The following is a 24817-nucleotide window of genomic DNA, read 5'->3' on the forward strand; positions in this document are numbered from 1 at the left end:
CTGGCATTTCATTGAATACACAGAAGAAGCAGAAGATCGCTGTCTTGAAGTATTTTGCAACAGACAGCTAAAAATGAGGAGATTTTGTGCAGTTCCGAATTGCGGGAAAATTCGTGGCAAAAAAAGTTGTCACAGACTTCCTTTCAACGATCCAGAAAGGCTAAAGTTGTAGCTGGAATTTCTGGGGTTGGATGTGAGCACACCTGTTGAGAATCTGCAGAAAGCTGATCACCGTGTCTGCATTTTACTGAACGTCGCTGGAGGTCAAAAGAAATCGCCCAAAAAGCTATTTCGCCTGAGAAATACAGCGGTTCCCACATTACCTCCTGGGATGACAGAGTTGGAAGAACTTGGGGTAAGAACTTATTTGTTATGTCCATAACCTGTCATGTTCACATCATAAGCCTAACACTAACCCTAGCCTAGCCTACATGAATAATTTGGCTACATGATTTTGTACGTTTACAATTTTTTTGGCTGTGGAACTTTCATGATGAAAACGTAATGGTTCACGTAGGCTATCATTCACATTGTGCAAGTTCCAAGACATTTTAGCATTAGCCATGGTTGGACGTGACAATAATTTGGATAGCGTAGTAGCCTACGATACCGCGACTGCATAAGACTACAGAAAGAAAACAAACAACCCCATATCCGTTTCCGGCAGCGGAGTAATACCGTACCTCACAGCACATCCAATACAAGTCAATGGAGTTGGACAAAAACTACGATAAAACCTGTTGGAAAGAATCTTTTGCAGCGATTTTTGTGTGAGCATATCAGTGAACACCCCTGACCACTCGGTGAGTTTCACGTCTTTGTAAACGAAAGTTTAATGCGTTTTAGGAAGGATTGTTCCAGTGCACCTATGCATCGTTCTGGAGGAGGGGGGGCGCTACCACAGAAACCGAAAATTCTCAGGACAGCAGCATGTGTCCAAATTTCAATCTTAAACGTTCTATTTAATCATAAACTATCTGAAAACAGGGCTTTAAGTGTAAAATACCGAACCTGTCCTTTAAGTCATTTAGAGACGAATGACCGCGTCGCAGGAAGTGCATCATAACAAAGATACGCCAGACCATGGAGGTATTATATATAACTGGAGAGAGTGACTAAGTCCCGCCCCCATTCATTTCAATGGCCCATGCTAGGCTAGCTACTTAAGCCAAAAAAGCATGAAATTGACCGCAGCCATCTTTACGAAAATGGCGTTTCATGGGTGTTCGTTTCCGGCACCAGCTAGAATTAGCCTATTAGATTCCACGTTACAGACGGAGACAACGTAAGGTACAACGGTATGTCGTTGATGAAGATTGGACATTCCCTCAGAGGAAAATAAGTTGTTCGGGAACGCGCGGGTAATACTTCTTTTAATTTTGCTTTAATTATTTATTTTCGTAGTTTAATTACATACATCTTTTATATTAAAAGGAAGTGGTTTACTGCCCTTCCAAAGATAAACTACTGTGTTGAGTGTTCTATCTGGTAATATTGTTTGGTACACCTGGCTCTGTAGGCGTTCCTAGAAATTCTGATCCTGCTGGTCCCAGTGAGTATTTATAATTATTCTTTAACCTTACATAAGACTTACCCTTCCTCTATTTGTCAGCCTTTTGTGCAAAGGAGGGCTACATAAACTTGGCGAGCCCAGCCAGGAGCCTGGTTTGATATCAAACAATAACCCAGAAGAGACACTTTATAGTTTTACTCTTTTTTATTTTTTACACTTTACACACAAACTGATTCAAAATGGAACTTTTTGATAATTTAAACGTTAAAGTCCCCAACACTGTTCTAGTCAGTGGAGTAACAAGGACAGATAATGATGAAGAAGTGTTAGGCTTCTTGGGAACATATGGTTCAATGAATAGGATCCAAACCATAGATGACTCAACCTCAGAATTTTATAATCATTTTGTAGTAGAATATAACCATGGCACTGCCTTAGAACTATTAGAGGATATTTTACCCTACACTTATTCACTAAAGAATAACCCCAATATTACGTATCACATACAAGCTCTAGCAGCTGTCTACACTCAAAAAGTAGGTAATAGCATCACTCAGAGTTATCTTAATGAAATTAAAGGAATAGCCAAACTTAGTGGTAAAGACTTTGAAGAAGTACTGAGGGTAGTCATGACTAAAATAGAGGAGTCTATTGAAGGCTCTGAGCCCAGTGAGCAATCCACTTCTCTGCAGCAGGCAGATAAACTAAAGGCCACATCAGTGCTTTGCCAACATGAAACTCCATCTAAACTCCCAGCTGACTTAGGCGTTCCCCTACCCTCTAAACTTAAGCAAGTTAACACTAACCAGTGGGGACCACTCTTCTCCCCTAAACTCACACTCTCACCTCAAGCTGCTTCTTTGCACTCCTCAAAGGCACCTCTGACTTTAAGCCCCAGTGAATTCAATCCCCCTGAAATTCAGAAAGTAGTGGTGGAACAGTCAGAAGTGAAAACAAGTCGGCATACTCTCATTCAGCCATAAGACTAAGAACTTTCTCTGGAAAGACCCCCAGACCACACAGTGAAGTTGATTATGACACCTGGTATTCTCACGTCAATTTGATGATGAAAGACCTTTCCATCTCCAACCTTGAGAAAACTAGGAAGATCCTTGAAAGCCTTCTCGTCCCTGCTTCTGACATTGTCAGACATCTTGGTCCTGAAGCTCCGCCCACTGATTACCTACATCTGCTAGATTCCGCCTTTGCCACAGTTGAGGATGGAGAAGAGCTCTTTGTACGGTTCATGAACACTCTACAAGATTCTGGCGAAAAGCCCTCTACTTACCTGCAACGTCTTCAGGTGGCTTTGAGTAACACTGTACGCAGGGGGGGGTATTTCAGTGCATGAGGCTGACCGGCAGCTCCTCAAACAGTTCTGCAGAGGCTGCTGGGACAACAGTTTGCTTACTGACCTTCAGCTTGAACACAAAAAGCACAATCCTCCTTCTTTTGCCGAGCTGTTACTACTATTACGTCCAGTATACCTTTTCTTATTTTTATTTGTCATTTTGTCTTGATTGAGAGAGAATGATAGTGAAAGAAAGAGTGTAGTGCTGGAGAAGTGGTGTGTGCTCTTCCTACACATAACAATGAAATGTTATATGTAGGAATTTAGTCACGATAAGTCGAGCGACGAGTAAGAATGAACAGGTATGATAAGGGATCAGATTCCAAAAATAATTCTGTGGAAATGCATGGATTCCAGTTGCTGCTACTGGAAGAAACTAATCCATGCATTTCCACAGAATTATTTTTGGAATCTGATCCCTTATCATACCTGTTCATTCTTACTCGTCGCTCGACTTATCGTGACTAAATTCAAGATGGCTGCAAACGCTAAACTTCGTGAAGATACTGTCTGTATAAATCGTCTTATAAGTAAACTACCAGTGCTTTTTCAAAGTTCTCAATGTCTCGTTTTAAATGTCAGGGCCCTCGGAAGTCTACCAATGAAGTGTGGAGATACATTGAGCCTCGTAAATGGTGTAAAACAGTGATTTATTTGCATGGCTATGCCGATGCCGAGGCACCACCATTGACCGCCTTGTTGGTAGCATCGGCTAACTAGCGCCAGATTTCGGAGTGCAGGGGACAAGCCGAGATGGGCTATGAGACATACGTTCACACTCGGTATCATGTTTCAAAACACTTAAGGTCAAAATCACACCGGAATTCTCCTTTAAAGTTTGTCTCTCCCGCACAGTTTTTCGACTCCAGAGCAGCCAACCCGTCCTCTATGGACAGCAACCTGGAGTTTACCTAATTGCTTGAATGACTTGCAGACAGCTCCGAGCAAAGAGGATGTCACGACCCCATTAAGAGGCAAAGTTAGTCTGTGAAAACAAAATGTACAGTTAAGATCGGTATCTATCAACGTAGCCTATCTATTTCCTTATAGCCTACAGCAGAATGAAAGCATAGTATTCTTTAAATCTTACCATTGCTCCGGTAGCGCCTATGTGTCTCCGAGTGAACCCTGGTAGGCTACGGCTGGCTACCGCGGCTCTGATTTCCCGACAGCAGATGTCCATTTTCCTGGCGAGACAAGTAACCACTCGTCTGGCACTAGATCCAACGCTCTCCATTCTTCCAAGCAAAAAGGGAAGTGCTCGTTTAAAGGTCCCCTCTTCTAGAAGGAATGAGCGCCGACGATCGCGGGCGCGTTGTTTATGATTCACATCCACATACATCCAAGTAACGTGTGTAGTAGCTAATGAAACTGTAGGCTAGCCTTTCTGTTCTGCTGAACCCAAGTACAGCTCGCTGCAGCCTGTGGGAAGGCGAGGCTTAGAGATGCTCCTCTCTGAATTTGCCGCCGCACATTGACTGTTGTTTATCCTATCAGCTGTTGTGGTGGAAGCGCGACCACAGTGCAACCACTGCTCACTAGAGGAAGTGTCTCCCCTGCTGGCGTGGGGGCGTAACGGTTGAACTTAGTGGTTTATTGAAGTGACTCTGCTGTGGCGTATAGACTGAGAATGTTTTGGACTGTGTAAATAGTCTACTACCAGGGAAATAGCCAATATATATATATATAGGTATATATTTTCATTCAACAAAAATATATGCAGTTTTGCATATATTTTTGTTGAATGAAGATAGTGATAAAGACAATCATTTATATATTTGCCTCTGAAATTCTCATTGTGTTGGTGTGAAGGGAAAATCTGAATCTAAACTCTATCGACTGTTTTAAGTCAGGTTACATTATTGGAGCTTGCAGGGAACAGACATGTCATACCCAGCATCATTTCTGCCTGTTGAGCGTATTACTGGGAGTTGTGTGGTTAACACATCCACTGTTTAAGCAAGACCAAAGGCCACAGTCATGACAGCATGCACAGTTCACTCCCCCTGTTACCCTGATTTGCATTTGTATAGCTCACAGCATTTTCATTTACATGTTAAAGCCTCCCCTAGAATTAGGAGGAGGGGGGTCATGGGCGGACGACTGCCAAGCAAGGCCCACGTCAATTTCTGACAATTCATGGCAGTTTTCGGCATTGCCTGACCGCATTGCCTGACCGCTGACCCAAGACCGCTTTTGTCTGCCCTTTAGGATTCTGGGAATTTAATTGAATGCCTCAAGGCATCACAAATGCCCCCAGCACATTTTAGCGCCTCATGGAAAAATGCATGGGAGATATGAATCTCAAAGAAGTGATCGTGTTCTTAGATGACATCATTGTGTTTTCCAAGACTCTGGAGGAACATGAGACCAGATTAATGAGAGTCCTAACTCGCCTGAAAGAGTATGGTTTAAAGCTCTCTCCAGAAAAATGCAAGTTTCTTCAAACGTCAGTGAAATACCTTGGACATATAGTGTCTAGGAACGGAGTCGAGACAGATCCCGAAAAAGTAAAGGTACTAAAAACCTGGCCAATACCAAAAAACCTCAAAGAACTGCGATCCTTTCTTGGCTTTTCTGGATATTATCGCAGATTCATAAAAGATTACTCAAAGATAGTCAAACCACTGAATGAACTCACTCGTGGCTATCCACCAGTCCGCAAAGATTCAAGAACCAGGAAACATCCAAACAAAGAGGCAGTTGGGCATCCACCAGACACAGAGGCAGTTGGGAATCCACCTTTTAGAAGAAGCACACCGAAGTCCATCAGTTACTTCAATCCAAAAGATCCTTTTGGCTCTCGCTGGACAACTGAATGTCAAGAAGCATTTGATATCATCATCTCTAAACTCAGCTCTAATCCTCGGTTTTGCTGACCCAAAGAAACCTTACATTCTACACACTGACGCCAGCACTGGGTCTGGGTGCAGCGCTATACCAAGAACAAGAGGGTCATATGAGAGCCATTGCATATGCCAGCAGAGTTGTGTCCCGAAGTGAAGCAAGATACCCAGCTCATAAGCTAGAATTTTTAGCCTTAAAGTGGGCAGTCACAGAAAAGTTTAGCGACTACTTGTATGGAAGCCAGTTCACAGTTTTAACTGACAGCAACCCCCTGACATATATTTTGACTACTGCAAAGTTAGATGCCACTAGTTACAGATGGTTAGCATCCCTGTCGACATACACCTTCAAATTGCAGTATCGAGTAGGCACACTAAATGCAGATGCTGACTGTCTCTCAAGAAGACCTCATGAAGAGGTACACAATGACCTGATATCTCAGAAAGAACTAGATTGGATTTGTCGGTTCGCGGAAACACATCTGGCTGATACTGAGGATGTCGTGAGCCAAAACATTGTACATGCGATCTGCGAGAAGCACTTGGTCACAGAAACCAATCACAAGGAAAGCCATGGAGTTATAAGTCTTGTACAGTCACTAGCAGTCTCTCCTGAAGCCCTTCCTGAGAGTTTCATGAATGAAGAACAGTTTGGTGGTCTCCCTGTACTTCCGCATCTGTCTGAGGATAACATTAGAGAAAGACAACAAGCTGACCCCTGTCTCCGACACATAATAACTCAGATTGAAACAGGAGAAAAGTTACCCCCGACAATCAGAGAACAACTTCCTGATCTTTCCTTCCTTTTAAGGGAACTGAACCGTCTTGAACTACGGAACCAGGTTTTATATCGACGACGCCAAGACAACGGCCACGTCATGTATCAACTCATTCTACCTGAAGAACTTAGAACAGCTGTCTTACAAAGTCTTCACGATGACATGGGCCATCTAGGCATTGAACGTACACTAGATCTAGTCAGGAGCAGATTCTACTGGCCGAAAATGGCAACTGACGTAGAAAGAAAAGTAAAGACCTGTGACCGTTGCATTCGTCGAAAGGCCCAGCCAGAAAAGGCCGCACCTTTGGTGAACATAAAATCCACCAGACCTTTGGAACTCGTTTGTATGGACTTCTTGTCATTAACCTGACAGAAGCAACACAAAGGACATCCTAGTTATCACAGATCACTTTACAAAATATGCAGTTGCCATTCCAACACCTAATCAGAAAGCCAAAACAGTTGCAAAGTGTCTCTGGGACAACTTCCTTGTCCACTATGGAATCCCTGAAGGTTTACACAGTGATCAAGGGCCGGATATCGAATCGCGCACGATAAAAGAACTGTGCAAAGTTGCTGGTATTCAGAAGTGCTGAACTACTCCATACCACCCCCGAGGAAACCCTGTGGAACGTTTCAACATGTTAGGAACTCTGGAAAATAAAGACAAATCACAGTGGAAAAACTTTGTGAAACCTCTGGTACACGCATACAACTGTACAAAGAACGATGTGACTGGATTCACCCCCTATGAGTTGATGTTTGGTCGCAAGCCAAGATTGCCTGTTGACCTGGCATTTGGATTACCTCTAAAGGAAGGTGAATGCAAGTCCCACTCCCAGTATGTAAGGAATCTGAAATCCCATCTAGAAGAGAGCTATAAGATTGCCAGTGAAAACGCCCAAAAGATTGCTGATAGAAACAAGACAAGATTCGACAGATGTGTCACTGCTTCCAAGTTAGAAACTGGTGATAGAGTATTGGTAAGAGCTGTTCGTCTTCGTGGCAAGCAAAAACTCGCTGACAAGTGGGAGACAGACATCCATGTGGTGGTGAGACAAGCTGGAGATCTCCCAGTCTACATTGTCAGACCAGAAAACAAAGATGGTCCAGTGCGAACTCTCCATAGAGACCTCTTGCTCCCATGTGGATCCCTTCCACAGAGTGTTGAAAAGCCTGTTCTGCTGCGTCCACACAAGCCGAGAACACGGAGATCTGCTGAAGAACCCGAGGATGACCATGTGCACACAGATTCCGAGAATGATGTTCCATATGAGTGGTCAACAGAGCAACCTGCTATAGAGACCACAAGATTTACACACTTCTATGAAATCCCAAGAGTGAACAGCCGTCCAAAGAAAGAAAGAGTACCTTCAAATGTTCCTGTGTCCACTGATCGTCCTGAAGGTGAAGAGTACTTCCCTGCTGATTCGCCTGTATCTGTTGCTGGTCCACTGACTGAAGAATCCTTGCCTGTTAATATTCCTGTGTCTGTTGATGGTCCAGTGACTGAGGAACCCCTGCTTGTTGTTGCTCCTGCACCTGTTGAAGCTGCAGATTGCCCTGGGACTGATGAAAACTCACCCGTTGATTCTGTCATTCCTCTTGATGGTCCAGGACACTTCTGCACCTGTCAATGCTCCAGTGTGTGCTGAGACTGATGAAATGGGCAGTGCTGTCCGACGGTCAATGAGAAGCAAGAGAAAACCTGAGAGACTCCAGTACCCCACACCTGGGAACCCGTTAATGACCATTGTTCAGTCCTTGTTCCAAGGCTTGAGCACAGCTTTCACAGATCTATGCCTTGCAAGAGCCCCAGGATTCCGATGGTTACCTGAGTCCATCCCTCAGCCTTGTTACTAGGCAGCCGCTCACATGCACAGGGACATGCATGAATTCAAGGGGGGAGGGTGTAACCCTGGTTAGTCAGCCTGTTAAACAGTAGTAAATAGGCATGACATCAGAGCAGGTAGAAGGACTGCAAAAAAACACTTCTAAAATTAAAATTTCTAAAATTTCTGCAACTAGATAAACCACAAACGTCCATATTAGAATTAGTTTGAATATTTTAAACATTTTTTAGAAATGTATTTCTTAATATTTTCTTTTAAAAATAAGTCTATCGCGTGAGCTGATAGTCTTATGCGAGACGTTAGAACCGGAGCCCACTTCTTCCTTGAACGATACAGAAGACAGTCGAGGTGGTGAAAGCCACTACATTTACCTCGACCACCATTATTTAACTTTGAATAACTTTGAAGCGAACAGCCCAGGATCATCTATGAACTTAACATCTTACGAAAATAACTACTTTAAACAACATGAGAAACTTTATTTGCATCTATTTGGTACTTTGACCTCTGTCTGAGCAACCCGGCGACCTGTCTTCGCCCATATACGACGCTTGATCCCGCATTGGTCAGGTTTTTTATCTTTTGCATGGATTTGAATGAGTTTGATGGCGAGCCTCCCATGAACCTGTGAAGAATTGCATGCGAAGAAAGAAGACTTTGAACATTGATATGTAGAATAAGTAACCTTTGAACTTTGAACTGTAGCATAAGAAATCGTTGAACTGTAGAATAAGAAATCTTTGAACTTGCCTTACAATTCAAAGACAGTAATAATGTAATGTAACAAATTCCTTTGAGATGACAGTAACAAGTAATAAATAATGCATTACGCTTTTGAAGTAACTTGCCCAACACTGGTTAGGAGTGGTGGTAGTGTAGTGGTTAAGGATGCCCCCCCCCCCGCACACAATTAAACTTTCAACGCTAATATTTACGCTAATAATATTTGTCTGTTTCCCGGTTAGGTTTGTGCATTGGTCAGCTAAAAAGTAGCCTACATGGTACTAACAACATCCACATTAAATATCTTTCTAACTATCTTAAGTCCCTGCACTGGCTTCCAGTTTAAAGCACTACTGCTTTATAAATCACTAAATGGAGCAGGACCTAAATACCTTTCAGATATGCTTCAGCAGTACACACCCTCCAGACCTCTCAGGTCCCAGGAGAAAAACCTGTTAGTAAAACCTGCTGTTTGAACTAAACATGGTGAAGCAGCTTTTAGCTGCTATGCGGCTCAGTTCTGGAACCAACTTTCGGATGACATTAAAAAGGCCCCAACTGTAGCCAGTTTTAAATCTAGACTTAAGACCAAACTGTTCTCAGATGCTTTCTGCTAACTGCACTGAGTTACAAATTCTGAATCTGCCTTGAAAATTATTCTACCTTGTGTCTTTTATTTTGTGTTTTTAATTATTCTTTATTTTTAAATGATTTTACCTAGTGTGTTTTATGTTTATTATTATTATTATTATTATCCATTTATTTGTATTTTTTATTATTATGATCTTTACCTTTTAAACTATTCTTTCACTATTGCTCTTTTATGCTTTTATTTGATATTACTGTTTGCTTTTGTTTATGTAAAGCACATTTAATGACCTCTGTGTATAAAATGTGCTATATAAATAAACTTGACTTGACTTACAACAACAACGCCTAACAACGACCTATACAATTTTGTTTCCCTTGCCTTGGCAATTCACTCTCATTTCACCTCCATTCAACCTTAATGAGAGTGAAACAAAATGTCACAGTGTGGAAACGTACTGTGAGAAGAAGGGGTGTGCATTTGGATGCAATTTGCGGCCATCGGCCACTAAGGGTTTAACCAAAACAAAAAAAAAGAAAAATGATATCGATTTCTAATTGAAGAGCAATGTCATTTATTCAGCCTTTTAGGATTTTTTTCCAGGCCCCACTATTTATTCTGTTGTGTCTAAAAGTAAGTCTGTGTTTATTACACAAATTGCACTGGAGAATGTGCTGAAACCTTTGTGCTGAAACCTTTATTGCTCTATCTCCATCACACACACAAGCACAAATATGAATTCTGAATTCTAGATATAAGTGCATAATAAAGAAAAAACATAGACAAAAATGTAGCGCAAAAGATAATTTTAATGTTAATGCTTACACCTTAAAACAAATGTTGGACATCATAATAGTGATTTCTCTATGCACATTCTGCATTGCACTGGCAGGCCATATGTGCCTCTGCAGTCTCCCTCAGGTCCACACTCTTCTCAGAGATGTTGCTCAGATCCACAGAGCTGGAATCTAAAGAGGAGAAGAACACGAGATAAACCTTCAATTTCACAGGGTATATTTAAGTAGCAGACATTCCATTGACATGAAAACCAGAAAGTCCCAATAATCCGAGACAGAACCAAATACTCACGGGTGGGCAGACAGTGGAATCCAATGGTGACGGGCATGGTTCTTACAGGGAGGCAACCAGGCAGACAACGCAGCACTGGCTCCACAGAGTAGCATTTAGACTCCTGGCCATCCACAATCGGCTGCTTCTCCAGCTTGACAGATTCAAGCTTCATGTGGCATTCTGCAAAAGTACAAAAGACAACCCAGAGAGTTGGAGAACTTAAAGGTGAGAAGATGAGATGAGATTGTGTAGGAAGAGAACTAGGGTTGGGCGATGTCGCCTAAATTGGCATTTGACGATGTGTACAGTAAAACATCGTGATGGACGATGATATCGTGGGGGGGGGGGGGGGGGGGGGGGTAGTGTGGTAAACACTAATTAATTAGCCTATAGCCTATGTCTGTACAGAAATACATTTATAATGTTCTCCATAAAAAAATAAAAAATATATTATATAGGCTATACGGCCTGATGAAAGTGGACAGCTAAGAGAGACATACTGACCAGGCTACCGAAGTTGTGTGGAAGATCTGCTCCAAGAAAATTGTTGTGAAAGACGGATAGACAATCAATCTGAACACTTGCGTGTGCACCGACCAGCGGAATATTACACATTGCCAGCCTTTGCTGGGCCCAGCAAAAAAGCTACTTAAGACTACTATCGTGGTCACTCATTTAAAATCTTGGTACTATGCAGCATCCCACGTTATCAGGCTACCGTCTATGCTGACTATGAGGGCGGCGGGAAGTGAAAGTAAAGGGCTGCGATCGCGCAGTCCAGGCTATATATAGGAGGGCAAAGTAAAAACACTTTTACAAATAACGAATCCCGATTACCACTCCGCTGCTGTCTGGGACTTTTGCTAAATGCATGAAATACAAGCCATACAGTGAAAGACGAATAGGCTACCTTCTGATCCTATAATTAACTAAAGAAATGGTTTATTTTAACACAGAGGAGAAGGACGCATTTGGCGCTCGCTGTAGCCTTGCAAAAATATTTGAGCGCTAGAATGTCCTAGTCGTAGCCTAACAATAATAAATCTATATTTTCTGCTAAAACATTAGGCTACCTATTAAGTCCAATGTAGGCTATAGGCTTGCGAGACATGTAGGGTACAAAAAGACAATTAGGCTACACATTCACGTCACAGTCAGGAATTATTTGAATAAGAGGGTAGACTAATACGTCTTTTATTTTACAAGATGGTAGACTAATACGTGATAACTGTTTGGTTGACAGCCTTTAAAGTAGGCTCAATTTCATTTTCAGGGAAAGTTTTTTTTTATGTTTTAGCCTGTTACAGCAGGAATTAGTGACTGGCATGTGGGGGCGTGCCATCACGATGGTTGCTTTCCATCGTGATGCCTGTCAATCATCACGATGGACGATGATATCGTCTATCGGCACAACCCTAAAGAGAACTTCTTTCTCACGTGTGCTGTCGCGGCAGCTCTCAGCGGGAAGCACCCAGGAGTGGGCGAAGCTGACGGAGCTCTTGGTCTGGTAGCCGCTGGGTGTGGAGTACTCCTGTCTGGTCTCTCCATCAGCTTTACCACAAACACCACAAGTCTGGCCCTTCATCCAGTCTGCAACATTGACCTAAAGGATAACAGTTTATTTTAGTCTTTAAGTATTAAATTAAGTATTAAAGTTTATTTCAATAAGTTGGTTCTTACTAAAATAGGGGCATCCAGAGTTCCGGTTGGCGGGCAAATGGAGTAGAAGTTAGGACCGCAGCCTCCCACGAAATCTTTCAAAACTTTTATACTAAACCTACCTATACGAGTAATATTTGCATTTTATACATTTTTATTTTGCATACTAAACGAATAGTAATATGACGTCGAAACACGGGAAAAGCTCAAAAAAGGACACTGGGGAGATTAGCCTGACCATGGCTAGCATAGCAGACCTGCTTAACCAACATACTGCTAGGATATCTGCTGAGTTTAAATCATCATTCCAAATTTTGGAATCTAAATTGAATTTAATACAGTCTACATTGGACAGTCAAGAAGAAGATCCAGAGATCGACAGGGCTCATCGCAGTCTGGCACCCAAACCCAAGGAGGAAGAACGACCACGTCCGGCATAGGTGCCAACACGCATTTGATTAGTTTCACACACTCACACGCCACACCCCCGATTTCTCACACTGAAGTAGTGTTGCACGGTGTATCGATACTAAAAAGGTATCACGATGCCTTCACGCAAAAAACGATACGATTTTCGACGTTTTTAGAATCGATACTTTATTAAAATAATAACGTTCTGTGTTTGTGTGAACTGCTGCTCTCACTGCTCCTTGCACGCATCTAGGCAAGTGGGCGTGTCAAGCAGGCAGCTCTGAGTGAGTGAGTGCGCAGCCAACGTCAACATAGTTATTTGCCGACAGTCCTTGGCCTTGTGGATAAAACAAAAGTGAAGTGAAGTGAAATCTGCAACTATTTTGGATACATCGCGAATAGTGAAGGCAAGCCATCAGGTACACACAGGCCCGTTTGAAAAATATGTTTCAAAGTCATTTAAAAGCAGTAGGCTATGCATGGAACTTGGCTAAACACCTCGCAGACATATCCCAACATTTTTAAAGAGTTCAAAAAACGACAGGTTAACGAATATGCTATAGAAAACACGACTACATGGTTAGTGCCAAGTTCTTCTCTTCTGTTTTAGTCTAGCCTAAGTGAAACGAGTATATGGTTCTCTGGGATAAAGCGAACCCAGACATCCCAACCTGCAAAAAGTCATTTCAGGGAGGTATCACGACCCCCCCCCAAAAAAAAAAAAAAAAAAAAAAACTTTAGCCTAGTCAGTCGGCCTACACCAAATAAGGAAGGGCCTATAGATAGAAAATATTTAGATTTTGGTAGTTTGGTGTTTTCATGTAGCCTTGGCAACTAGCCATCTAGGCTATAGGCCTGAATAATATGCACATTAATTGGCACTTAAACTCACCTCAACATGTCTTTTGCAATCATTTCACCTGGCATGGGCAATGCTAAAGTCACTGTTACAAACAGGGCAGCGTGCAAGACTAGGCCTATCATTATTTTTTACTCTTATGAGACAAGGGTAGCCTACATTTTCGTTTTTTTTGAGGCACTGACTCTGCTATGACGCTCTTATTCATACACTGAATTGATTAATTAAGTTCGGGAGAAAAGAGATCAATTAAAGCCCGCCTACACTGAAAACTGATTGGTTGATTTAGCGAAACAGGCCAATCAGGATGCTCTCTCTCTCTTGGATGCGCTCAGGCACACACGCACCACCCCTCTCTCTCTCTCTCTCTCCCCCGTCGTGTGAGCGCTACACTCAGATGCACACGCGGTCTCGAATGCTCGCTCTTGATCGCTCACTCTAGATTCCAGGAGATTTTATCTAATTTGCGGGCGTCAGGGAGCCGCTATCAATATACGGGAGACTCCCGGAACTTCCGGGAGACTTGGGATGTCTGCGAACCTTCCTTCATCAATGCATTTTGACGAGACATAACGAGCTGTAATCATTTTGACGAGACATAACGAGCTGTAATCATAGGGTGCTAACGTGATGAAAGCGCAATGTTCACGCCAGAATAACATTACCATAACTTGTAAACAATCTATTTCATGTTCGGTCAGTACTACTGGTAATATTTGTCATGGCATGTAGACTGCAATTTGTTTAATAATTATTGGCCAGATGTAAGATAGGATACCCGAAATGCGCTAATTAAAGCCCACGGCATATAATACCACCAAAGCGTGTTGAGTCCTAATAATAATAGCGGCTTATTGTTACGTGGTAGCAAATCATGTTATCAAAGAAATAGATGTAGGCTAATGTAGGAATGCACACAGATATATTGCAACAGGTAGGCTAATGGTGTAGGCCTATCTGACGAAGACCTGAGTGGTTGGAATGTCGTACTTGTACACTGGGCGCAAAGAAGACAATCCTCACATTTTTACCTTTGCAACTGTCAAAAAAATCCCATGAACACGGGAAGGCCTAGGGTAGCCTATACTGTACATCAGATGGCCTAAAGATTAGGCCCCTCTGCATAGCATTCAGTGATTTGCATGCAGTAATTTCAACACTGACCTTGATCTAGCCTAGTTTGGCTATTTAAAGCTACTTTATTGCCAAAACAACACAATGTAAATGAACTATAACAAACAATAAAGGACTTAATCACACAAAGTAGGCCTACTATTTTACTGACTATAAAAAATGATAATTATGTAGGAAGTTTAGAACCCAGAGTTGACCTGCACACTACAAAAGTGCACCGAATTCAACACAAATGATTCAATACACTTGGAGGAGGTAGCCTACGAGTCCTTTCTTTTCCAGATATCTTAGGATTTCGCCGTAGTATCGTTTCAGTATCGAGCATCGTGATATTTATGGCAGGTATCGTATCGAAGTCATAATTTTGGTATCGTGACAACACTACACTGAAGTGTCAACCCGGTCGGTCAGATGCCTGAAAAATGAGTTTAGCCTATCTATAGATCTACCTGTTGAGCCACGGTTATGCTTTCAGAGACGGTGAGAGGGTTCAAGAGCACCCCCTGTCTGTGGAATTTTCTAAATTTTCTCTCATTTGCGATGCTACTACAGAAGCCATCCCAGGCGCATTCCCCCCGCATTTCCCCGGCTTCAGGTATGCTTTGAGTATTGTAGTGAACTGAACCTAGCTGGTTCATGACTGAACTCCCATAATGCTGTGCAGTGTATGTGTGTGTGTGTAATGTTGATGTTGGTTTTAGTGTAATTGTGTTTACCTTGTCATGTATGTATCATGCTGGTATAGTCTTTCTTTATGTTGTACCTCATGTGTTTACCCCGTGTATTGTATGTGACTACACCCTGTTTGTGTATCGTGCTTGTTTAATTGACCTCCCTTGTGTTGCCTGTGTAATGACGTTCGTGTGTTTTGGTGCGTAACCAATAAAACCATTCTGAGACAACTTCGCAGTTTGTTACATTGGTGTCAGAAGTGGGATGACGACCCCTACTGGACGGGGGGAGAAAGCTGCAACTGATGCCCTGGCGATGATGAGTTTCCTGCCAAGACGGCTCTTTGACAGCGCGCTCGCCCATGGCCACCTGCTGGGCCCAGCAGACGGATCCAGCCTGTAGCGTGACCTTGATGAAGAGATCCGCCCCCGGCCACAGGAGGAAACGAACCGGGCTGATGGCAGCATCCCGCCACTTGAACCCGCTCCACACGGGAGCGATGGAAACCGGCCGGTCCCCGGTGCGACGGCGATGGTAGAAGGGCGCCCCAGCGTAAAGTTGCCCCACTACAATGGCAAAAGGCCGCTGGCGACATACCTGGTACAGGTCTGGCTGGCAGCCGAGCTGAATGGCTGGTCGGCGGAGAGAACGGGCGTACAGGTGGCGTTGGCTCTGGAGGGGGAAGCGCTACAAGTATTAGAAGACCTGCCACCGGCGGAGCAAGTAAGCTGGACCGCAATCGCTTCCAGACGGCGACACAAGGACGAGAGACTGGGCAAGTTCGCGGCTGACCTGCAGCTGTATGCCCGGTGGGGCTACCCAACGTACAGCCAGAGTCTACATGAAGAGATGGCACTGGAAGCGTTCGTGCGAGGCATCCACCCAGAGCGGCTAAAAGAACACTTTCGCCTGAGCGCCCCCAGCTCGCTGTCCGCAGCCCTTGCGGAAGCCGAACAGGTGGAAAACATCTTCCGCACAACAGAGTCGAGACATTGTGTACGCCAGACATCGATGGAGGAAGACGGGGAGGAACTGGAGGTGACACGGCAGACCACGGCACAGCCACCACAACGCCGCCCACGCGAGTGGAAGAGGCCGGACAGCGGAGACGGATGCCACCGGTGTGGCGAGCCGGGACACATCGTGTGGTACTGCCCAGTCCCGGCACCCCTCACGCTCGCGCCCCAGTTACTAGAAGAAGGTGGCACGGCGGGAGGGGCTATGGATTGCATATCGGCTGGGCCGGCTCGGCCAAACCAGAGGACTGTATGTGGACTGCACGCTAGACGGGACTCGGTGTCGCGCCTTGATTGATACTGGCTCCACTATCTCGCTTGTGCGCCCCGGTCTCTTACCTGGCACGCTGGTAGCCTGACCCAGAGGCTGGGAAAAGACAAACGCGCATCACAACACTTACCGGAGAGCGAACTGTATGGACAAAAAGTGGTGTGCGTGTGCATCAACGGTGAGACGGCGAGCCGCCAGCTTTGGTTGGCTAGCATTCAGGATGATTGCATTCTCGGCCTGGACGTGCTAGAGAAATGGGGGGCTGTGGTGGACATTTCCCGGTTCACACTACACTTGGGGACGAGCAGCGTAGTGTTGCACACGGTGGGGAAAACAGAGCATGAAGTGCGGAGAGCTGGCGCGACGAGGTCAACCAGGTAACCCGGAAAGACTCCTACCCGCTCCTCCGCATTGACGATGCGCTGGACAGCATTGCCGGCTCCTGCTGGTTTAGCTCGCTGGACTTACGCAGTGGCTACTGGCAGATTGAGCTAGCCCCGGAAGCTCGGCCGAAGACAGCGTTTACCATCGGGCAAGGGCTGTGGCAGTTCCGGGTACTTCCGGTCGGCCTATGCAACGGGCCAGCGAACTTTGAGCGGCTGATGGAGCGTGTCCTGGCGGGCATTCCACGAACATGCTGCGTGGTTTACCTGGACGACATCCTGTGTCATGCAACAGACTTCACCGGTGCCATAGGACATCTGGAGAAGGTGTTCGACACCCGAAAAAGTGCCACCTGTTTCGGAGGCAAACCGGGTTCCTGGGCCATGTCGTGGGGGCCGACGGAGTGGCCACCGACCCAGCTAAGGTGGAGACGGTGAGACGTTGGCCTGTTCCGTGCGATGGTGCTGAGCTGCGGAGCTTCCTGGGCCTGGCGTCATATTACCGGCGTTTCATCCGGGACTTTGCTACAGTCGCCAGCCCGCTGCATCGATTGACGCACAAAGGCCAGCTCTTCGAGTGGACGCGAGAGTGCGACGCGGCATTCCGGCGGCTGCGGAGGGCGCTATGTGAGGCCCCAGTCCTCGCTTTCCCTGACCCTCAACTGCCGTTCATCCTGGACACCGACGCCAGCGACGTGGGCGTCGGCGCCGTTCTCTCTCAAGCAGGCGAGCAGGGCGAGCAGGTGGTCGCATACTTCAGCCGCTCACTGGACCGAGCGGAGAAGAATTACTGCGTGACCCGCAGAGAACTGTTGGCTGTGGTGGTGGCAGTGCGCCATTTCCGAACCTACCTCTACGCCAAATGGTTCCTGCTGAGAACGGACCATGCATCGCTCACCTGGCTGCTGAACTTCAAAGAACCAGAGGGCCAGCTGGCTCGCTGGCTGGAGGCGCTCCAGGACTACGACATGGAGATTCGACACCGGGCGGGTCACCTTCATGGCAACGCGGACGCCCTGTCCAGGCGTCCGTGTGCAGCAGACCAGTGCCAGCACTGCCACCGGAGGGAGGAGAGGAGCCTGGCCGCGGCTCAACCGGAGCCCGCTCGTCGGCTACAGGCTGCATCACCGCTGGCAGAGAGAGAGAGAGTCGCTGTTTTCAACGCTCGCCAGCGTCGCGCCAATGAGAGGGTCAACGCTCGCCAACAGCACGCCAGTGAGGGGGCCAACGCTCACCAGCAGCACGCCAGCGAGAGACTTAACGCTCGCCAGCGCCACGCCATCAAGAGAGCCACTGCTCGCCAGCTTCACGCCATCAAGAGAGCCACAGCTCGCCAGCTTCACGCCAGCGAGGGAGTCAACGCTCGCCAGCAGCACCTCGAGGTCGTCTCGCCGCCTTCCGCTACCAGCTATAGTGATCGAGAGACTGGAGACAGCGCACTGCAGCCCAACGCCATAACGCAGCACTGCAGAGCGGCAGCTGGGGCCATGGACGCGCAGTCGCCGGTAGACATGATGTCAAGGGAGGAGATCTGGAAGGCGCAATCGGAGGACGCCACACTCAGCCGATTGTGGTCATGTATCGAAGCCAGTCAGCGACCGCCACATATCAGCACTCGATCCAGAGAACAAAGCGATTTATTCACAGTGGCCGGAAATAGTAGCACGTCAAGGACTGTTGTATAGACACTGGCGAGCTCCCGATAGACAATCTGACATTTTCCAGTTGCTGGTTCCTGCTGGATTACAAGCCCGTGTACTGGAACAGGTACATGGGGCAGTGGGGGTGGCTCTTCGTCGGCTGAGAAGCCACTTCTATTGGCTGGGATGCAGGCTGGACGTTGAACTGCATGTTCACTGCTGTGACGCCTGCACAGCGAAGAAGGGCCCCACACGACGCTCGCACGCTCCGCTGCAGCAATACGCAGTCGGGGCTCCCATGGAGCGGGTAGCCGTCGATAGAGTTCTCAACGGGTCGGGTCGGCCCGACAAACCCGACGGGACCTGCAGGTTCGGGCCGAAAATATAAGCAAATGACTCGGGTCGGGTCGGACCTCGGGCTTAATCTTTTCTGCTCAGTGAAAAAAAAAAACATTTATTAATCACCGTAAAGAAAGTCTGCTGCTGCGTGCAACGTGCATCATGGAGAGGGGCAGGGGCAGACCTGCCGCTGCGTGCACGCCTTTAGCCTGGAGAAGATGGAGTTGGTGAAAAGTAGGCTAAACTTGCCGCAGGTGAATTCACCGTCGCTACTAGGCTACAGGAGTGGGGAAATCAGAGGTCTGGAAAGTGTTTGGAGTGGTGCTGGATTCTGATTGAAATTCTACAGGTTATGTGCAATGCTCAAAATGCAAGGTGCTGATGAAATATGTGACCTTGCAAGGCGAAACCAGTCGCTTTGGTAAAATTTACAAAATTAAGTTATTGTGCTCATATGAACGGCCATAAACTAAGCTTTCCAACGATATGTATATCGAGGGTATTGCAAAAAGTATCGCTAAGATAACCGCATCCAAAGTTGGCATGGTTCTTCCGTCACGATAGGCCAGAGGAGAAAATCACTGTTTTAAGTAAATTGTCACGCTAATGTGTTGAATCTTCACCTAAATAAAGTCAGGGTTTAACAGTCAAAACGTAACCTATGTTTTACGTCGGGCCGGGTTCGGGCAGATGATTCATGTTGATGTGTTCTTTATGTTGTACCTCATGTGTTTACCCCGTGTATTCAGGGTTCCCGCGGATCCTTAAAAAGTCTTAAATACAACTTTCTGTTTTTAAGGCCTAAAAAAAGTCTTAAATTGTCGGGGCTGTCTTGAATTTTCGAAAGGGAGATATTAAATTTGCGTATAGGCTATGGGACTGCCAGCGAGTGCAAGAGAGCGAGTGAAACGTCTCTTTAAAACGCAATTGTATAAGTGACTATATAAGGCTACGGGAGGAAGTGTAGTGGTTGCAGAGTGAAGATGTTTTTCACAGGTGTGGTTAATAAAGGTGTGAAAACGTTAATAATATGTACAAATATGCCTGACGTTTTCGTGGTGTAGCCTAGGCCTGAGAGATACGCAAGTAGCCTACATGAGCAGTAGAATGAGCGGGAGAAAGTTGATAAGCCAGTTAGCGATAGGGTGACCATACGTTCGAATTTAGGCCGGACCAGGGGCGGAGCCAGACATTGTAAACATTCGGGGCTTAGCCCATTTAAAACATTTTTTTAAATAACCCCTTAAATAATGACTTCTAGTGAAATTTAAGCACAGCTCAGTTTTAAGAAACTTAAATACATGCATGCTTAGCATTTTGTGAAAAGAAATCATTAAGGCTACATTGACAAACTCTTCACTGTGAGCTGCCTGTATATTCTGTGATTCTAATATTTACAGATATATAGGCGATGTAAGCACAGCTCAGTTTTAAGAAATGCAGCCAAAAGACCATGTTGAATTTTGCTATAATTTATTTCAAAATCGGATTACTCTGGAACAGCTAACTATACACGGGAATGCATTACACCTTTGTGTTCGGTAAGGTCTGCTGTTTATTCTGATATATGGTTTGTCATGTGTTGTGTGAAGAGTGTGTAGGCCTAATATATTTCAACCAAGACGAATGGATGTGGAGATGGGCGCAGAGAATAATTATTAAATCTCTTGAAGTTATTTTTCTCGCGAACTGTTTATCACAGCAAACAGTGGCTAGCTAGCACCGTTTAAAAGCTGAGAAAAGGCTCTTTCATGTTATACATGTGTGATGAGTAGCCTACTTCTCGAGGAGTTCAACAGAGAAGAATGGGTGAATTTGGACGCATTTCATGCTTGTAGTGAAGTAAAGCTGAAGCGCTGCATGCTGCGCAGGAGACTGCGGCTCACTGGTATTTATTATAGGTAACTTCAAATCAGCGCGATTTACCCTTATAGGCTACTGCACATTACAAGATCAACCTGAATATTGGTGGGGACATTTCAGTCGTAATTTGACATTGGTGTGGACAAGTCCTTCGGTCCCCACGCAAATCTACGCCCCTGCCTGAAACAACACTATCCGTCAGTTCACTGGGCGATGCTGTTGCTTGAACGGAGCTGGGTGGTCTTTTGAAAAACTTTCTAATATCCATAACGTTTCAACAACATGTACACAAACTGCTTTATCACAGACTGTAAAAGTGACAGACTTCTGACAGAGGCTTTTTGGAACACCGAAGCCATGACGTAGCGTTGTCAAGGCAGCATTTTCACTGGATCTAAACAAATCAATCTAACCATTGAAATCACCATAGCGGATAGCCCAGAGACCTGGCATAGATCGTGTAGCAAGTCAAATTATTTTTCAATATTGGGCTTTGAAAATAAGGGATATATTTCCTCAGTAATAGAGCATTTTGTGACATTTATAGAGAAACCGAGGGGAAGTTATATTGGAAATAAGAATTGCCGGGAATTTAAAACACTAAAAAAAGATTCGGGGCTTAAGCCCCCTAAGCCACCCCCTAGCTCCGCCACTGGGCCGGACATATGGATTTTAAAAGCTCTGTCCGGCGTCCGGCGCAGCCTCAAGCCGGACGCTCATCTGTCCTCCTTTTTGAAGTTGCGCTAGGCATCTAGGTCTTTGCTCGGATGCAGCATGGTTTCACAAACTATGGACGCGAAGACTGCTGGTCAAATTATGCGCAGTGCTTCTGTCACTCGTCTAATAATTTGCTGCCCAATTTATGAAGGAACCACGGACTGACAGAAAAAGAAAACAAACGTTTTCGCAATCAGGAGGAAATACTGTACACGTTAAGTTGATCTGTTTGAATCTTTACAGCATGTGTTGCTGGCCTAGCCTAGGGAAAAAAATATCTGTCTAAGTTATAATACCTGTAATATCTGTCAGCAGCTTGCTTGCCAGCCTTTCCCAGAAGGCCTACTTCGCAAAAGTTGTGAAATATAGCCGCATATTTTTTTTGAATGTCGGCGACTGGCTACATAAAAAAAAACAAAAAAAACGTGCGTTCATAATACATGCGTGCTTGAGATGAAACCAGCAGTTTTCAGCAGTATCCGAGGAGGACCTGTCAATGTCAATGGTTTTACAATGTTTCAGTCAAGCTTTGGTTAGTTTAGATACAACTGGTATGCAAAATGTAAAGTAGTGGATTAACTTTAATTTGCTGTGCTGCATATGGGACAATAGATCCACATAGTAAATGATATAAAGTAAGCCTATTAAAATATTTAAATAGCTTAGTCTAACTTAGTCTTAGTCTAACTAAACCTATACATATGATATCACACATCATGTGAACGTGCGGAATCTAAGCTTTCCAATATTATTAGCGCCAAGTTGCTGTGATAAATGGTTCGCGAGAAAATTAACATTGAACCGACGTGCAATTTAGGCTAATCATATTTGCATTTTGCACACAGTGCACACCCATTACTCTCGGTTTAATATTTCACTAACCCTTCACACAACACGTGGCAAACCCAATATCACAATAAACAGCAAACCGTACCGAATAGGAGGATTTAAAGCATGCCTCTGTGCAATAAGTGGTTCCTGAGTAATCCGGTTTTGAAATTGCTACACATTTCTACATAGCCTCATTGGGGCGAAATTATAATGTATTCTAATGTAAACTATTTGTCAGTAGGCCTACATACATTTTTGTAAATTGCTCAGCCATAGATTATCCCACTGTCATGGTTCTTAGGTTCCAGCCAATCCCATTACAGATACAATATATTTATATTGGCATGCTTCCTAGTGACATTAATGCAAAAATATGAAGAAAATCAAATAACGAGACACAAATATTGATATAAAGCCTGACATAAGCCATATGCAAACATTCACATCATGCAGATATGGGTACATCCTGAAAAAGGAATAGCATGTAGGCTATAGGCTATGGCCATTACAATGACCAATTATCTTAAATAAACTAGCTGAATAACACAGGTGACCACTTCTGCATAATTTCATGGAGTGCTGAAATGTACACACATTTTTGAACATATCTGAACTGTGAAATGTAGCATATGTTTTTGTGGTTGTGAACTTATTGCAATATCACCATAACTATCCCACCTGTGTGTGCATGGTTATAATTTTGAAGTGCAAAAAAGCTTAGGCTACAGCACAAATATTTTCATAAAAATAAGCAAGTCTGACCTCTGAATTTATTTTGAAAGTGCACCTGATTGATAGCCTGGCGGGCCATCCTATATCATTGAAATGTATAGTCTGGAATCGAACCATTCACCTCGCTTATTCCAAGGGGCGGGCAGAGAATTGTCTTTCAAACTGCCTAGGCATGCAATAGGCCAGCGCTACGACCATATCCGTATCCGGTCGGCAAAATGGCAAATACATCCTTCTTCGAAAGGAATGACTTAAGTGCATTGTGTTGCTCAACTTTCAAAGAAAAGCACAAGTCCAACTCCTCCAAAGTAGACGCCAACGCCGATTCAAACAACCGCTCTTCGTTCGCCATAGCCACCTTCCTTGTTGTTCACCGTCGCAGGACTGTCGTCATCCTGTTAAGCCCGCCTTAAGACTCTAACAAAATAGAGCGCTGTGATTGGATGACGTCCACGGCGTCAGCCAATAGAAATCCCTATGGTTTGCTACTAGACGTACAGGCTAAGCAAATTAATTTGCCGCCGCTAGGGTGCGTGTAGATTTCTAGGCTACCTGATTGATGCATTTAAAAGTTAAAATATACAAACATTTCTTCAATTCTTACAAAACACCCACCCACTTTTTAAAATTGTTAGTTTGGACCCCCCCCACTTTTGCCGTGCGAAAAACCAGTGCTGTTTTCAGCATCTGTTTAGTGCTTCATTGTCATTTTCATTGGATTCTCCTCCCATTTGCGCGTAAATCGCTCGTAAGCTTTTCTTTTTGTTACATGCATTCTCCCATTCCGCTTCTGTCACACACACAGTGACAAGCGCCAAATCCCCCGCAGTATTGAAGAGATCAGTCGTCCCCCTCACTTTTGATAAGGAAAAAAGCCTTATAGGTACGCCAAATAAATAATAACCTATAGGTTTACGCTAGGCTATGTAAAACTCCCCATTAACAGCATCACGTCACTAACCACAGCTAAGACTGCACAATCTCATATTCACTCTGTTGGATATCTGAAGCCAGTTTGTCTACTTAGATACTGTAAATCCTCAAATTATGGCCGGGGTCTTAAGACAAAGTACAGGCCTTTGGGGGCAGGATTGTATTCGAGACAGCCCTTTATTTCTTATGCGAGTTTTATTTTGAGACATGCGTTTCTTGGAGCGGCATACTGGTAGGCCTTCAAAAGCATGACATTTTTGGTTTAGTTTGATATTTAATTTACTTTTGGACTGTTTGATTATATTGTTAAATGTTGGGACTGATGGGCACTGAAATCTGGGGAGGTATTTGATGATCACTATTACGTTCCATGTAGTTGAAAGAGTGTCGGGATTTCAAACAAACCATCCGCTTTCATGCGTTCATTGAACGTCCGCGGTACTGTAATGGAAACCTTATTGCGTAGCCAAGTAGCCTATTGAGTTATTTTTAAATTATGCATGATTTACTATTAATTTTGTAGGCTGGCTTTATTTTGTTATATAGAAGTATCTAAATAACCTGTTAAAATGTACCAGAATTCAGGAAATTGCATCTAGTCCAAAAAAAAATTCTGGGGGAGGACCCCCA

General features: G+C 44.6%; 1 protein-coding gene across 1 annotated transcript in view; it reads right to left on the reverse strand.

The window, feature by feature from the left end:
• Positions 1-10520: 10520 nt before the first annotated feature.
• Positions 10521-24817, reverse strand: part of LOC143116754 (vitellogenin-like) — a 49894-nt gene continuing 35597 nt past the window's right edge. Inside the window, exons 32-34 of the mRNA XM_076278044.1 lie at positions 12165-12330; positions 10746-10907; positions 10521-10624 (exon numbers count right to left, since the gene is read on the reverse strand). Of these exons, the coding sequence (XP_076134159.1) occupies positions 10521-10624; positions 10746-10907; positions 12165-12330 (432 nt within the window). The remainder of the gene's footprint in view (positions 10625-10745; positions 10908-12164; positions 12331-24817) is intronic.

Source organism: Alosa pseudoharengus, unplaced genomic scaffold (genome assembly GCF_046254945.1).
Source record: "Alosa pseudoharengus isolate Yale_2024_CS ecotype anadromous, Long Island Sound unplaced genomic scaffold, YU_APseudo_1.1 YU_APseudo_1.1_scf_11, whole genome shotgun sequence".
Taxonomy (NCBI): domain Eukaryota; kingdom Metazoa; phylum Chordata; class Actinopteri; order Clupeiformes; family Clupeidae; genus Alosa; species Alosa pseudoharengus.